Below are 17,231 nucleotides of genomic sequence, written 5' to 3'. Positions count from 1 at the left end.
TGAGGGGGGAATTCCTAGCCAGCTTCTTGTGTTTTCAAGATAAAAATGGAATGCACATTATTTCCACACCATTTCATCCTTCCCATGGAGGAAGATGAATGCACTTAGATTTATCTGAGAGTCAAACTCATTTTTAAAAAGATCCAAGTAATTTAGTGAAACAAACTCTTTCCACCATTTTAAAAGAGAATCCAAGCATTTTACTATTTAGGATGGAGCTTATGAATCTTTATTGGAGCTTCGTTTATGGGGCTGAATTCTCTGATACCTCTTTATGCAAGAAAAGCAGACAAAACCTCAGGCTAGAAGATGAAAATGTGATTGCCTCTTCATTTGGGGCCCTGTTCACCAATACAGTGTTGCAGTGTATGAGTAAACAGCCCTGTTGCTCGCCTTTCTGTTGGAGTAAGATGTTGGTTAGGATCGGCCAGCGATGGCCTTGGTGTTGATTGTCTTCTTCCATGACCTCTATCTAGTTTTTGCGTTTCACGTTTTGTTCAGCAGTTCCTTTAGTTGGTACTTACCACTGCTCTAGAGTCTGTGGGGCCTGGGAGAATGGAACCGATAAATGAGGCTGAAGTCTCACGCGGTAGCAGCTTTATTCAGAGCCCCAGATAGTTTGTACGCTGAGGGTTAAGAAAGGTCACCTGAGTAAAGTTCTCACGAGTTCAAGCTGTGTACAGTCACAAGGACAAGCCACACGTGGCAAAAACATGTTTTTCCATAGAGACATGAAAGGATAGTCAAACATTTAATTGAATAATAACAGCAAGCAGTAATGAGCAATCGGAAGTAAACTCACTGTTATCCACTACACCTGGGAGGAGCACGGAAACGTATTCCAAGAGCGTTCCCTTGTTTTGAAGAAACTGAGATCCCACAGCCCTTGTCTTGTTTTCTTGGAGTGCTTCCACAAGCGCTCAGAGTTCTCCGTGGACCGCTTTGTTTCTGCACCACGTTCCGATAGTGCTGATGACACTAACCTCACCACTTTAAACAAGTCCTGTGATCTGAGTTTCTCTAGGGTGTTGTCAGTGTGAGAATGACCCAAATGGTGTTCGGCAGGGAGCTGGCTACTCTTTTGTCAACTTGACACAAGCTGTCGTCCTTTGGGAAGAGGCACACTTGCTTAAGAAAATGCCGCTACAAGATTGGCCTGTGGGCAAACCTGTGGGGCAGTTTCTTGATTTATGATTGATGCGGGAGGGTCTAGCTCACCATGTACTAGTGGTCCTGTGTGTTACAAGAAAGCAGGATGAGCAAGCTTCGGTAAGCCAACACCCTCTGTGGGTGTCTGCTGGCTGTGCAGCTGTGGGTGCCTGCTGGCTGTGCAGCTGTGGGTGCCTGCTGGCTGTGCAGCTGTGGGTGTCTGCTGGCTGTGCAGCTGTGGGTGCCTGCTGGCTGTGCAGCTGTGGGTGCCTGCTGGCTGTGCTCCCAGAAACCGATGCTTATCTCATCTTCCTGAAGCAACGTTGACTGCCACAGCATTAAGCCAGCGTGGTGTGACACCTGGCAGCTAGAATCCGACATCGTGGTCTCTCATGCCTGTCTTCTCTCACTTTACTTTGGTGGTGTGGAATAGAATATTTGGTCAACTATGTAAAGATGTGTTGCATTTGTTTGTTTTGCAGAATAATTGTTCAATTGGGTAAAGATGTGTTGCTTTTGTTTATCCTGCATTTGTTTATCTATGTAAGTATGTGTTGCTGTTGCACTGTGCCTGCCTTAGGCACCTGATTGGTCTAATAAAAAGCCGAACGGCCAATCGCTAGGCAGAGGAGGGATGGGCAGGGCTAGCGGGCAGAAAAAGAAAAGGGCCAGCTCGCCAGGGTCAACCAGCCAGCCACTGAGGAAGCAGGAAGGAACATGACAGTACAAAGATGAGGTAAATGAGCCTTGGGGCAGCACATAGATTAATAGAAATGGGTTAATTTAAGTTAAAAAAAAAAGCTAGAAACAACCTAAGCTAAGGCTGAGCCTTCATAATTAATAATAAGTCTCTGTGTCATGATTTGGGGGCTGGTAGTCCGAGAAAGCCTGCTACCCTTCAGCCAGTGGTAGACTGCTCATTCTCAGTCTATGTTCCCCTGTGTGACTTCAGCATCACTGCTGAGGGCCATTTGGGCTGTGAGCGGTGTGCTGCTGCGGGTTTCAATACCTCCTTATGTGAATGTGTCTGCTGGTTGTTGCTGAGTAGAAGGGCTGCATTTGGGTGTGCATCTGTTTGATGTCTGGCAAGATTTCCAGTCCTTTCTAATGAAGATGTGCTGATTCACACTGCACAGCATTGTGTGCCCACCAGTTCTGGGTTGTCTTGTGTGGTCACCATTTGTGCCTTCTGATCCCAACTCTTTGGCCACATGCTGTATAATACTGCCATTTCTTAACCAATCTTCAGGATCTTCTTATTGGATCAGTTTCACTGAAAAGGGAGTAGAGATTGATTAAATTAGTATAGTTGTAGGTAGTGATTAAGAAATAAAATGTTATAACTCACTAAATTTTTTTTAATGTGTATGGGTGCTTTGTCTGCATCTGTGTGTGTGTACCACATGTGTGATTGTTGTTCACAGAGACCAGAAGAGGGTGTCCAATCCCCTGGAACTAGAGTTGCCAGTGGTTCTAAGTTACCGTGCAGGTTCTGGGAGTAGAACCTGGGTCCTGTGGAAGAGCAGCCAGTGCTCTTAACCATTGAACCATTTCTCTAGCCCCTGGCAGCTCATTTTGACTGAGCTCTCGCTATATTTTTCCAGATAATATTCTAAGTGATTTACGTATGTTAATTTAGTCTTTATAATAATGCTATGTGGGCAGGCACTGTTATAATTCACAGTTTACAGATGAAGCCCACGGTGGATGTTAAACAGTTGCTGAGGTCAGGCAGTAAGTGATGGAGATAGAGTTTGCATCTGCGCATCTGATCCTGCAGCCATGCCTTGCAGTTCCAGTCTCTGGTGTCAGTTAACGTTACAGTAGCTGCAAGCTGTGCAAGTGTGTGTGTTTTGAAGGCAGACTTGAAGCACATTCATAGAGTTCTGCAGTAGTGAGTTGGCATGGCTCTGGCAGACGTCCGTAGAGATGGACTCTCCCACTGATCAGCTTACATACCTGCTCATTACAATCCAAAGTGGTGTTTTGTACTTTCTCTGTGTAATCTTTATTCTTTCTATTCTAGGAATATCATCCTCTTATTATTAGTAATACCTTCTTGTGGGTTTTATTTGTTTTGTTTTTAGACAAGGTCTCTCTATGTAGCTTTGACTTAGCTTCGGACTCCAGTGTTGCTATGTCATCCAGGCTGGTCTTGAACTCACAGTTTGCATTAGCCTCCACAGTGCTGGGATTAACGGTGTGTGCCACCACACCTGGCCCTGCCTGTGTTTTTGTTACTGGGTTTGTACCTCACTGTCTGGCTGGTACTGTATGTAAAAGTTTGTGCTACTGGCTGGCTAAAGCGTGTCATTGCTTTGCCTCAAGTTCTCACTGTCCTGAGTCCACATAAAGGCGCTGTCTGTGTCTCATAATGGTGCTCTGTAGATTTGTGTAAGAATCCTAGAACTGGGAAATATGGCAGAGAGCTTGGGATGACTTGTCGTTCGTAGACTTCCTGTCAGAGCACACGTCCTTAGCCTGATTTGGGATGTCCTTGGTGTCTGACTGTATAATGCTAGTAACACAAGGATGATAGAAATAGCAGTCTTTGGGAGCCTGTGTGTGATTCACACACTGGGTTGATGCCTTGCATGTATTAGGCAACCCGCAGCTCCCTGAGATACAGATTTAATTCCCACTACTCTGGTGAGGTTTCTGAAGCTAACTCTGTTACTTAGCTGCCTAAGTCTGTGTGTCTGAGAAAGCTAGAGCGGAAGAACAGTTTTTAACTTCCCATCCTTTGATGAATAAACTAAAAGTTCTAGCAATTGTTTTAATATTTTAAGTAGTTAAGCATTTCAATGTTTATCATCTGACATGATTTAAGTGACTTATGAAAAACTGTCCATTCTTCTTGCTCTCTTCTCCCCCTGCCTCTTACTTTTTGAGATATGGGGTCTTGCTGTGTAGCCCAGGTTGTACAGTCTTCCTTCCTCTGTCTCCCAAGGACTGTGATCGTAAGAGTGTATACCATGCCTGGCTCTGTCCATTTCTTTCTCTGTAGGTACCTAATTTACGTGTTTGGCTTTCTTTCTTTCTTTCTCTCTCTCTCTCTCTCTCTCTCTCTCTCTCTCTCTCTCTCTTTCTTTCTTTCTTTCTTTCTTTTTTACAGCCTTTTGATGAAGATTTTTTAAAAAATAATAATAACCAACAAAACCCACCTCATTTTTGTAGTTTTTCCAGTGACATCAGGACCAAGTCTTCCAAAAACACATATTTGCCAAATTGTCTTAATAGAATACAAACAATGATTCTTCTTTGGTCGTTCTCTGGTTATTTAGAAGGCATTGGTACCAGATTTGTTTCCTTTGCACAGATGCATTTCAGAACAATGAGCAGCTGTTAAGACTGTGTGGTTATCAACAGGATGTTCCTCGTTCTCCAGTCTATAAAGACTTAATGGCTCGATTCCGAAATTCCATCCTAGGAACAGAGTTGGAACTGTGCCTGGAAGAGTTTACTTTCTAATGCTTGAACTGGTGTTGGGAATGCTTAATTTTATTATCTATATGAATAATTAGTTGGGAAATTGAAAATGTTTGGCTTGTCATTAAGCACTCAATCTAGTTCCTAAAGAATAATTAATGCTTCCTAAGAGCTGTTATGTGAAAGTGTCAAAAACAAGATGGGTTTGAGAACGTGTGGCCAGCAGCCTTATCCCGAGCATGTGAAGTTGTAGTGAGGATTACCATTTAGTTCCTTTCTTTGTTGGAGAAGGGATGAGCATAATGCACGGTTGGGGGTGGCAACTTCCCTCTGCCAGGACAGTTACTCTCCAGTTGTTCAATGCCTCTGTGTTAGACACAGATTCTGTGTAAGTGAGCAGAGGCGTGCAGACAGGAGCAGTTGAAACATGCTACTCCACGGATCCCTGTGCATTTCCTTAATTGGGTTATGTTTTTAGACCAGTATCTATTGGGACGTGAACCTGCCCTATTGATCCCTTCGGAAGGACCCCATAGCCTTACTTCTGTTCAGGGTCAGCCCTTTGCAGACTGGAGTTTGAGCTCCATGAATGACTGCTTATGTGTATGTGAAAATCTTACACATGAATATGTGCACATCCTTATACCTCATACACAGATAATCCATAAATATATACTCCTGTGTATTCATTCCCATTTATGATCTTGGTTTGTGGGCCTGATTTTGATTCTAACTGAGTTAAGTTTGTTGGGACTTCCTCCTATTATGTGGTGATGAGGTGAGCCGTAGATGGAGGTGCAGCTTGGTGGGAAAGGGTTAAACTCAATGCATTTTTTTTTTTTATCCATTTGCTCTTTTTCACCAGCCAGTCATCAGAGTCTAGTTATCTAATACACAGACATCTTTCTAGGTCCAGTGGCATTGCAGAGCGCGGATGGTGGCAGGAGCCAATTTTTATATTGTTGGACGAGACCCTGCTGGCATGCCTCATCCGGAGACGGGGAAGGACCTCTATGAGCCAACCCACGGAGCCAAAGTGCTGACGATGGCCCCCGGCCTCATCACCCTGGAAATAGTGCCCTTCCGAGTTGCAGCTTACAACAAGAAGAAGAAGCGGATGGACTACTATGACTCCGAGCAGTAAGTGTCTCACGGCCCCCACTGAGCCGCACTGTGTTGTCTGAGCTGTGTCTCCGGGTTCAGCAAATCATCTGGTCCATATCAGTTCTGATGCGAGGCTTTATTGGATCCATCTCAGGAAAAGTCAAGACACCTAACTGTCATTATTCTAGAGTCAGAAGTGAAAGTAAAAATTGGATCCGAGCGGAATGTGGTCATGTCCTCTTTGAACTGAAGCACTTGGGAGGCAGAGGCAGATAGAGCTCTATGACTTGAGGCCACCCGGTCTACATAGCGAGTTCCAGGCCAAGCAAACAAGCAGCAACAACAACCTCCCCCACACGTACACACTGGATTCAGAGTTAGTGGTTTGGGGAGTGCTGTTGTGTGATCCTTAGGGGCAGTGTTAATATTTGTATGTCTGTATGACTGCTGTCAACTTTCAGAATAAATGATTGGAGTGCCCGGGTTGGTGGCAGGGGCTGGTAGTCCCAGCTTGTTAGAAAACTGAGGCAGCAGGATTACAAGTTCAAGAATAGATTGGGCAAGGCAGGGAGACCATGTCTCAGAATGAAAAGTAGAGTGGGCTAGGGCTATAGTTCAATGATAGTTTCTTAGCGCACACAAGGCTTTGGCTCACTTTCTGATATTGCCAATACATACATACATAGTAATATTAAGTACATGTCTATTTCTTTTTAACGAACAGGACTATGATATCTGTGCTAGTTTATAGAGGCAGTGTGAAACTCAGTTACAAAGTCTAGTCATGGATGACCTGAATTTGAAATCTTTTCTGTCCATATTTTCCCATCTCTGGAATGATCACAGAGGATGAGGAATTTCCCTCCCCCCAGGTCTTTCTATAGTTTCCCCATGATCTGCAACGCCTAGTTATTTTCTTAAGATAGGGTCTCATTCTGCAGCCCCAGCTGGCCTGGTACTCACTGTGTGGGTCAGTTGGCCTTGAACTCAGAGATCCATTTACCTCTGCCTCCTGAGTGCTGGGATTAAAGACATGTGCCATTGGCTGATTTTTTTTGTATATAATGTATACATAGGAATTGTTTTGTTGACCAACTCTTGGTTTATTTATCTGCTTTTTAGGACAAGTTATAATTCATATTCAGCAGTGAAAACAGATGATTCATGTAGAACATAATCATTTTTAATTTATGTTTTATCAGTTTTAGTTCTACTGACAGCACTGACTGGAAACTGATGGAGGCTTAGACACATCCAGTCTGAGCAATAGTGCTCCTTTTCCATGGCCTTTAACATTGGCTCCGTGCTGAGGAATAATGCTGAGCCTGACCCAGTACCCTCATTTAGTGTGACTCATTTTGTCACAGAGGGGACAGGAATGGAAAAAGAAATCTTATGAAAAATTTAACCACGTTCTGTTTCTAAAAGGCATACTAGCACACACCTGCAACCCTAGCACGTGGAAGGTCGAGACAGGAGGAGCAGTGGTTCAGGCTCATCCTTGCTGCCTAGGGAACTGGAGACCAGCCTGGGCTACATGATACCCTGTCTCAAAAAATTAAAGCAAAGCAATAAGCAGATAAAGTAAATAAGTAGAAAGGCCATGAAATAGCTCAAGAAGTAACGGTGCTTGCCACTAAGTCTGCAGATCTGAGTTCAATCCCTGGAACCCACATAATGGAAAAAGAGATTAGATTCCTTCAAGTTCTCTTCTGATCTCCACATGTGTGCGGACACACAAAGAAATAAAATGTGATTAAAAAAAATTTCAAAGGATATGAAACTTTGAATTCCTTTGAAAAGCTGTTGTTGCCACTGGAGACCGGAAGATGTCTTGGCTTCACCCCTGTTTTCATAGAGCCATTGCACCTTCACTGCATGATGATCTCTAGCTGAAACCCAGGAGAACCTCAAAGCCTGTGGGCAAAAAGGTTTTCCTATAGGCACAAGGAAGAATAGAAGGATGCCTAATGGCTGCCAGTGGCCATGTGTGAAGTCAGGATGGGAGCTGTCCCTGCCTGTTTGCTGAAGACTTCAACTGTGATGACTGAGGATACTCTGAACTCCTTACCGTTGTCACACAATTATGTTCCTAACCACGTGGACTTATTCTTTAACCTTTGAGATGTCTGTGTGTGCACATATACACACATACACACACATGTACGTATAAATTGCCCCATCCTGAAGTATGACTCCAAGGAGATGGGGCAGAGTCTGTTAAAAGAATGTTATCAATTATGATAAACTGTATCACCTCAAAAGGTATGGAATCTAAGTAGAAATGATAAAGGAAAGTGAAAGCAACTTGGGTACAGCCCTGCCCTTTTGTGGTTAAATTTATGTAGCCCACCATCAAAGAACCAGACTTAGTCTGTGGGGAGACCTGCCTGTCACCCCTGCGTCAAGCTCCTGAAGGAGAAAGGCCTCCTACGAACCTGTAAGCCACACACGGTGTCAGAGGTAGGTGCTGGGGGGTGGTACTTTTTGCTTTTTACCCTGAGCGCAATTTATTTAGTTTGTGTACAGTATTCTTGACCTTCATTTTCTGAGTGAGTTACGTAGAGGCAAGGGTGAGCAAGAAGAGAGAAGCAGAGCCATTCTCCCCATCTCTTTGCTTTTACTGTAGAAGAGTTTCCATGTTGTGGCATTAAGAAAACTGAGCAAGGGCCTGCAGAGATAGTTTCGTGGGTGAAGGGCTTGCTGTGCAAACTCGAGAACTGGACTTTGATCCCCAACACCCATGTGGAAAGCCTGGTGTGGTGGAAGCACACAGATGGCTCAGCGTTTTTAAGGACTGGTACTATGGCAAAGGACTTAACTATGGTTCTCAGCGTCTACATCAGGTGGCTCATAACCATCTGTAACTCCAGCTTCAGGGGATGTCTGAGACCTCGGGCTTCTGTAGGCACCTGCATTCCAAGCATATATGCATACACAGATATATAATCACATACATAATTAAAAATAAAAAATAAGAAAAGTTTGGTATGGTGGTATGTTCTTGCAACCTCAGCCTTGGAGGCAGATGCAGTCAGATCCCTTGTGTTCCCTGACCAGCTCTACCTTCTCTTCAGTCAATCCCAGCCCAGCAAGAGTCCTTATCTCAATAAGCAAGGTGGAGGACTCCTGAGGAGTGACATCTGAGTTTGATCTCTGGCCTCTGCAGCCATGGGCACATCCATGTGTGTCTGCACCTACAGCTGCCTGCACATGAGTGTCCCCGACATGGCACATCACACACACACACACACACACACACACACACACGTGCATACACGCTGCACACACACACAGACAAATGTATGCACATGAAGAAAACCAAGCAAAATAAAGTGCAGTTTTTCTTTCCAGCTCCTGGGCCGATGTGTTTCGTCCCTGCGGTCCCTCTGCGTGGCCAGCTGCTTTCCTCATACTTAGAACCCTAGAACCATCTGTGTGCAGTTGATTAATGTGCTTCTAAGACCCTTGATAACTTTGATGTTTAGCTAAATCTGTGTAGTGCTGCTTTAAGTCTCTCTTTTAATCATTTAAAAGCTAAATAATTACATCATTTCTCATAAGATTTTCCAGAGATGAATTTTATGTTAGTCACATGAGTGGCTCATTTCCTTGGAATTTTCTTTTTTTGGGGGGGGGGGGTTACCAAATCTTAATAAGTTGTAACTCGGGAAGCTTTAAAAATGCCTTAGTTTTAAAATTTTCGGTATTTGTGTTCAAATATAATTAAGTTGATGGGAATATGTTGGAAAGTGATTAAAATTTTGTGGAAAGGCGATCGTCTTTGATGTGCGAGAAAACAGTTATTAATTATGCACATATGAGCCTGTTCATGTTTGATTAATGGACATTACTCAATGCCAGCTTTTATGTAATTAATGATTTTGTAGCTTTTGGTCTGATTGAATGCTAGTGTAAGACAAGGCTTAGGGAGGGAAATTCCCCAAAGACTTCAGGCAAGATAATTATTAATAGGAATTATGATAGAGTCATCTGTTTACATTTAGGAAGTCAAGAAAGCCGTGTGAGCTTTAGAAGTGACTCAGCTGTAGGAGTTCAGTCCCATTGCAGATAGTAACAACGATTAGGATATCTTTTTTTTTTCTCTTTTAAAGGGTAAATATTTGTATTCTGGGTAGACAAATGCAAAATTATTTAGATTATAGGGCCAACATGCTCGCTGAAAGGGAAGTACGTGAGCGAAAAGTGCCCATGGGGCTGAGTAAATGAAGTGATGGAAGGGTAGTGTGTCCGCTCTGGCATCTTTGCATCGTAACAGGTTTCTTCCTGTGTTAGTGACAGAGTGTACTTGAACTTGTGTACTGCTAGAGAGCACTCAGCCATTAAAGGTGCCTCTCTCACCATCTAGGGGATACCCATTACCATCTAGAAGAATTCCCTTACCATGTAGAAGATGCCATGGCCCCTTACCATGTAGAAGATGCCCCTTACCATGTAGAAGATGCCATGATCCCTTACCATCTGGAAGATGCCCCCCTTCCATGTGGAAGATGCCCCTTACCATCTGGAAGACACAGTTTGGCTGTTGGCTTTGGAAACAATGACTGTACACCTCGTTCAAGGTGTTTTTGGATCTCTTTGCTTTTGTGTACTTTGACTGGTGAACCTACCTAGTACGATAGTTTTTGAGCTATGACTATTAAACCTGTATGGCAATGCTCCTCTATTACTATCAGTTTTCTGTTATTAAAATAATATTTTTTGTACAAAACAGCACATTTATCCACAGATCATAAAACCAGGTTGCCTGTCCTCCTGCCAGGCCAGGCTCTTGTGTGAAGTCTCTGGAGTGCCCTCCCACGGTGATCCTTGCTAGCAGAATTCATTTTCTTGCTAATGTAGGATTGGGGTCCTTGTCTTCCAGCTGTTGACTGATGATTGCACCCTGCTCCTAGAGGCCCCAGTAAGCCCTTCCCTGCAACATCTCCATTCAGCAATATGGCCTTCTTCTGTTACATGTGATAGAATCATCTGGGACCATGTCCATGGGAAATGCCTTTGGGATTTGCATTGACTGAGGTGAAGACCTGTGCACTGTGGGTAGCACCCTTCCCTAGGTGGGATCTCGTACTGTGCAAGTCGAGAAAGTAAGCTGAGAGGCAGGAAGATCTAGCTCTGTTTCCACTGTCCCAGTCAGTGTTTCTGTTGCTGCAGTGAAACACCGTGACCAAAAGCAAGCTGGGGAGGAGTGGGTTTCTTTGGCTTACACTTCCGCAGCATCGTTCATCACTGAAGGGAGTTAGGGCGGGAGCTCAAACAGGGCAGGAGCCTGGAGGCAGGCGCTGATGCAGAGGCTGTGGAGGGGCGCTGCTTTACTGGCTTGCTCCCATGGCTTGCTTAGTCTGTTTCCTTATAGAATCGAGAACCACCAGCCCAGGGATGGCGCTGCCCACCATGGGCTGGATCCTCCACATCGACTACCAATTTAAAAAGAAATGCCTTTCCGGCTTGTCTACAGCATGATCCCGTGGAGGCATTTTCTTAACTGAGGTTCCCACCTCTCAGATGACTTTTGCTGTGTCTGGTTGACTCAAGACTATTTCAGCGCACTGTGTGCGGATGCAGTGTGAGCACCTGCTTCAAGCTCCTGCTTCCTGACTTCTCTTCCTGGATGGACTGTACCTTGACTTATGAGCCACAACCAGCCCTCCCCACTTAAGTCACATTGGTCAGGGTCTTTCATGACAGTAACAGGAAAAGAAACCGAGGCACAGTTGCCTAGAACCTTGTCCGAGACAGGGTCCCTTTGCTGTTCTGGTCAGCACTGCAGAGCCAGGCTGGCTCTCAGGAGCTTCCATGGAGTCGTTTGTCTGCTTCCCATCTTGCTGCAGGAGCTCTGGCATTACAGACGCGGTCTGCTGCACCTGGCGGTATCTAGGAGCGGGATCTGTGAGGGATCTAGGAGTTCACAACGAGGTCCTCTCAGTTGTGCAGCAGACACTTCCCCACTGAGCCACCTCCCCAGCCTCCGATTAAACTTTTCATCTATTTCATTTGGTCTTTGGTTTGCAATAATAAGAAAAATAATAAAATTGTCATATATGATGCTGTCCAGTGCATTTTAGTCTCTGAAAGAAAGCCACAAGTAACTGTTTATCTGGTTTTGAAAAGATCATTTTAAATCATACTCTTAAGAATTCTTAGTGTTTTGATGTGTTATAAATGACCGGCTTTCAAGTTGGATGAACCATTAATTAGAGTAAAAATAATTAGATCCATTTACAAGTCACCGCCATTAGTTTTGTTTCTGTCAAGAGAACTTCTCTTTTGCTCGTCTGAATGGCTTATCTAGTTTGCATCCTGGGAACGCTGGGGGTTTGACTGTGAGCCTTCAGAAGACAGACGTGAAGGCCATCTGCTGACCCCAGCTCTTGTCCAAGTGACTAGCTTGTCCTGGTAGCTCTGAAGGCTGCATGTGTTGACTGAGGGACAGCAGATGGCTGTACAGATTTACAGTCGTCAGCAAGTGGCCAGAAGTCATCCTGCCTTGGAGGTCTTCAAGCTGCTGGCCACATGTGCTTGGTTAGTGCATTCGTGGCCTCATGTAGGCTGCTGGCTCTTGGGTTCGCTCTACCCTCCCTGACGTCCCAACTCTTCATTTTGTTTTTTAAGAGTTGGCATTCTGTCTGTGGTAATCTATAAAGAATCTGTAATCCAGTGGCTTTGAAAAGAAGACGAAGAAGAAAAAGGCAAACATACTTGGGATTTCTTTTTTCCAGGTTGCCATGGAGGATTAGCTTTCCGCTGTTAGGAAATGACCTGAATTTAAACTGCTCTGTAGTGAAAGTGAAGGAAGGGCTTTTTCCTTTTCTGGCAGATTCCTGATTACTCAGAGGTAAAGTTTTAGAGCTAATTTTAGATCATTCTAGAAATTGCTCAGATTCTATTTTATGCAACTATTTCTGTAAAACCATTCTATTGTGCAACTGTAATTTAATTATAGACTGTGACGTGAACCTGGCTTCTGATAAAATGTAAGATCCATATGTAGCAGAGATAGACATGCAGGAATGGGCCTAGGGCAATGCATTTCCCATAGTCAGGGTGGAGAAGCACCACTGTGTGGAAACAGAAATTCCCATCTCAGGAGAAGAAGGGATGCCTGGGGCGTGCAGGGCAGATGGCGGGGAATGGCTTCAGGAAGAGGTGCCCAGCGCCCTTGGCTTAGAAGTGCACTTTCAGAAGGAATGCAAGCAAGTCGGAGTTCAGACAGTTTAGTGTTCTGGGAGAAGGAAAGGACTTAATTGGTCTGGCTTTTTCCCTTTAATCACAGCCTTCAGGCAAATCTTCCAGGAGCACCTTGCTCACTTACTTACCACCTCCAGAACCAGAAATTCTCATTCCTGGAAGTGAAACTTCAGTTTTACACAGGCAGAAGCTCCAGGGCCATGGCTCTCCTCCGGGAGGTTTCTTTAGGGGACGTGAGTACCGTGAGTACCGCTTCCAGGGAATGGAGACAGCCCTTTGCCGACTGACTCTCAGCTGCACTCGCCTTCCATCGCTTAGATTGTATTGGAAGGTACTCTCTGGCCTGAAGATGATCCAGCTGGCTGCTGACAGATTCAGATGCACAGGTGCTTGTGGCCCTCGGAGGGCAGCTTGGCAGCTCCCCGAGAGGAGAGGGTCAAGGCCGTCATCCTCTAGATCCCAAGCTTCACTCCTGTTCCTCCGCCTCGGTAAAGCCTTATCCTGGCGCTTCCGCTCCTCCTCTCCATCTCTTGCTTCCATTTTTCTGTCGTTGCGCCACTCCTTTCCTTTTTCTTGATTTATTTTCTTTCTGGATATATGTTAAGACTTCCCGGTCTTCCTCAGAGCGGATTATGCCTAGTGCCCGTATGTGCCATTTCTGTGATTTGCCCCTTCATCGTGTCTCATTACAGATGGTTGTGAGCCACCATGGGGTTGCTGGGAATTGAACTCAGGACCTTTGGAAGAGCAGGCAGTGCTATTAACTGCTGAGCCATCTCTCTAGCCCCTTAATTTAAGGTTACAGTATTTGAAATGATGTAAAAGAACTTTAGAAATTTTAGCAGTAAGTTTTCTTCACTATGGAAATCATTACTGATTATTTATCTGTAATGTATCTATTTCTTTGAAATAGGTTCTCCTTTTGTAGCCATGGTTGACCTTGAACTTGTAGCCATCTTCCAGCTTTTAGCCTTGGGGTGTTGGGAGGAATGAGCAGCTGCTTTTTATCTCATGGTCAGAGCTGGAAAGTTTCTTACTACTGATAATTTTGAACATTACTTGATTTTGATAATATTGACGGTTGATAACCACTGCAGGAAGCCAAATGCAGAAGATAAAGCACCCGAGTCATTTCCTAGACCTCTGTTGCTTCAGGACCCATCTCTTTTCTTTCTCTGCATTTTGACAGAATTACTGTATCTGTCTGAACTTGAGCCTCTTTAACAAAATACCCTAGTCCGAATGGCTTACATGGTGGTTATTTCTCATAGACGTCGATGCTGGGAAGTCCAGGTCGGAGTTGAGAATATTAGGGTCTGAGGGCCCTGAGCTGTTTGCAGGTAGCCAGCCTTTTTCTTTCTGTGTCTTTGAATGGCTGTGGGAGATCCTGAGTCTTTTGGCTTTTGTTGATAAGTGGGTCAGTCCCACCAGGGATCCGGCTCTTGTGACCTCTGCTAACTCTTGTCTTCTCCCAAAAGTCCCACACCCTAGTGCCATCTCATTGGGAATTAGGCCTTCAGTGTGAACTTGGAGGGGCACAAATATTCATTCTGTATAAGTATTGTTCATAATGTGTAATAGCCTGCGATTTCATTTATCACTTTGATTACGTCTTAAATATTTTACCTGTTGCTTACTATAATAGGCTAGTCAGAGGAGGTGCTAGCTTATTTAGGATGTGTTGGCAGAAGAGATCTGGGGCTCTTGCTAGGTCTAATCTGCTTGCTAAGTTGGTGCCATGTTTGAAGGAAGCAGGTGAATTACAGATAGACAGCATGTGTTATAGCCGTAGATGCTCGGAGCTTATGGTCTAAAGACTTTAATGTGTATTGTATGTTTAAAGACGAGGAAGCCTATTTTCTCTTCGGGATCTCATCGAAGGGGCAGTGTGGGTGGTTACTGTGCATGTTGCATCATGTCCCAGAGGCATTTAGACTTCAGATTAAAGCTTTCAAAAATGTTCTATCTGTGCCAGGCAGATTCGACTTCCTGCTTCTTAAAAATAAATAATAAATGGATCCAGGGCTAGAGCCATAGCTGTGTTTCAGAGCACTCGCTGCTCTTCCGGAAGACCTGAGTTTGTTTCCCAGCCCCTACATCAGTGCTTTCTTCTTCTGGCATCTGCAGGCATAGCATAGATGTGGTGCATGGAGGTATACTTGGGCACTCACACAGACGCATTAAATACTAAAAGAAATGCTAATTCTAACAGTGTTGGGGGCTGCAGGCCCCTGCCCCCTTGACTTTCTCTGCCTGCCTCAGACCCTTTGCATCTTGGAGTCAACAACTTGTTTTCCTGTGCCTGCAGCTGCTCTGAGCACGAGACCCTCATGACTTCCTAATGGCAGGAAAGTGAATTCTGGTGGCTTTTACAACTGGAAATTTAAGAGCTGGGGCGTGGCTATCAGTTAAGGATCCCCTTATAAGCTTCCCTGGAGCACCGTAAAGTTGGCATTCTTGTATCAAGGATGACCTGTGCACTGTCTCTCTGTCGCTATGTGTGTGTGTGCGTGTGTTTTTAAGTCTCCAGCCTAGTGCCCGAGACTTGCAAACCGTAGGATGTACCATCCTGTCGTGCAGGCGCTACACAACAGCATTTCCCAAGGCCTGGGAAAGACGTGAGTGAGACAGGGATGCAGGGTGAGGCCAAGAATGGGCTCGAGAACTGCCCAGGGACCTCGCAGTGGCAGTTACCTGAACCTGGGCGGGTAATTATCTGGACCTCAGTGGTCACTCAGAAAAGAGGAGGACAGCTGAGGAGGCCTGAGGGTCGTGGCAGTTCATTTCTGTGCCATTACATCATTGTAACAGTGTGCTGTACTGGGCAGGATGTCCCTGTTGGGAGGGACGAGTTATCGAGGACACTGAGTCGTGCTGTGCGATTATTTTATAATTTTCGTAAGGCACTGATTGATCTCTGTAATAATTTCAGTTGATTTTTTTTTTTTTTTGGTACTAGCTGTAACACTGAAGAATGTTCAATTGTGTGGTGGTTTTCTCAGTGACAGATTGGACATTAGATTGATGCGTTTTCTCACTAGTAACCTAACATGAACTGAGGAACAAATGCCCCTTAAAATTTTCTTAGTAACTCTGTTAAACAGTACAGTGACCGGCTCTTCTCTCTCTTTCAGCCACGAAGACTTTGATTTTATTTCAGGAACACGCATGCGCAAGCTGGCGCGTGAAGGTCAGAAGCCTCCCGAGGGCTTCATGGCTCCCAAGGCCTGGACTGTTTTGGTGGAGTACTACAAGTCCCTAGAGAAAGCGTAGCCGCTGAGCCAGCCACTCACCTGGGATGCAAGACTGAGTGACGGAGGGGACCTCGCAGTCAGCGACAGTGTTTCTCTGTGGGCGGGTCCATCTGGTCACACTTCCTGAAAACAGACCGTTTCCTCCGTGTGCATCCGTTTTGGTCTGCCTTTGGGTTCTGTTTTGAACTATGTAACATCTCTGCTCGTAATGTGTCTTTTCCACTTACTGTTAACATTCTTATGATAAGATTGAAAAATCTTGCCTTTTTATATTGTATTTATACTTCTGTCCTAGGATTTTCCAAGCTGATTTATTAGTTATAACCAATAATACACACATCATCTAACTTTTAATTTTCTAAGAAAGGGGGGGGGATCGCTAAACAGTAAACTTGGCTTGTTTGGAGAATTTTACAAATTTTACAAGATATCTGTAGCAATTCGAGTTTTTTATTTTACATTAAAAAATGTGAACTGCTCCTTCCTTTGCAACCCAATATGCTGAGGTATTCTTGTAATCTGTGTTCGGTGTTGAATGAATGCCTTGATTCAATAAAATTAATTTTGGGGGGCTTCTCCTTTATGTTTTGTGTACATTATACCCTTTCCTTGTAAAAATCCCTGGCAAAGGGGGACTGAGAAAGCATTTTTAATTTCTGGGGTCTGATAGATAGCTCCTAGTACCATGGTGTTTGCTGAAGTTCTGCAAAACAGAAACCTGTACTCTGAATTATGTAGGAAAATTATAAAGAATTCTTGGTCGATTTGAAATCTCAGTTTTGCCATGTATATCCTTAATATTCTTAAACACCAGGATCAGGATGGCAACAGAGTGTCACTGCTTTCTAAACTGTAGCCACAGTGTAGGTCATAGCTGTTTGAAGTCAGGAAGGCTCGCTCCTGCTCTATCTGTTTCATCCACGAGGGCAGGCACGTGCTTTCTGCTGTCCCATCCTCGTGGGCAGACATGTGCTGTGTGCTCTCCCATCCTCATGGGCAGACATGTGCTGTATGCTGTTCCATCCACGTGGGCAGACATGTGCTTTATGCTGTTCCATCCAGTTGGGCAGACATCTGCTTTGCCTA

At 44.5% G+C, this 17,231-nt stretch overlaps 1 protein-coding gene across 1 annotated transcript in view; it reads left to right on the top strand.

The window, feature by feature from the left end:
- Papss1 (3'-phosphoadenosine 5'-phosphosulfate synthase 1) overlaps positions 1 to 16,728 on the top strand; it is a 66,647-nt gene extending 49,919 nt beyond the window's left edge. Inside the window, exons 11-12 of the mRNA XM_048456740.3 lie at positions 5,489 to 5,718; positions 16,026 to 16,728. Coding sequence (XP_048312697.2) covers positions 5,489 to 5,718; positions 16,026 to 16,164 — 369 coding nt within the window. The 3' untranslated portion in view covers positions 16,165 to 16,728. The remainder of the gene's footprint in view (positions 1 to 5,488; positions 5,719 to 16,025) is intronic.
- The last annotated feature ends 503 nt before the right edge of the window (positions 16,729 to 17,231 follow it).

Source organism: Myodes glareolus, chromosome 17, assembly GCF_982192425.1.
Source record: "Myodes glareolus chromosome 17, mMyoGla1.1, whole genome shotgun sequence".
Classification (NCBI taxonomy): domain Eukaryota; kingdom Metazoa; phylum Chordata; class Mammalia; order Rodentia; family Cricetidae; genus Myodes; species Myodes glareolus.
Note: the sequence above shows the minus strand (reverse complement) of the source record. Positions and strands in the feature narration are given on the sequence as shown.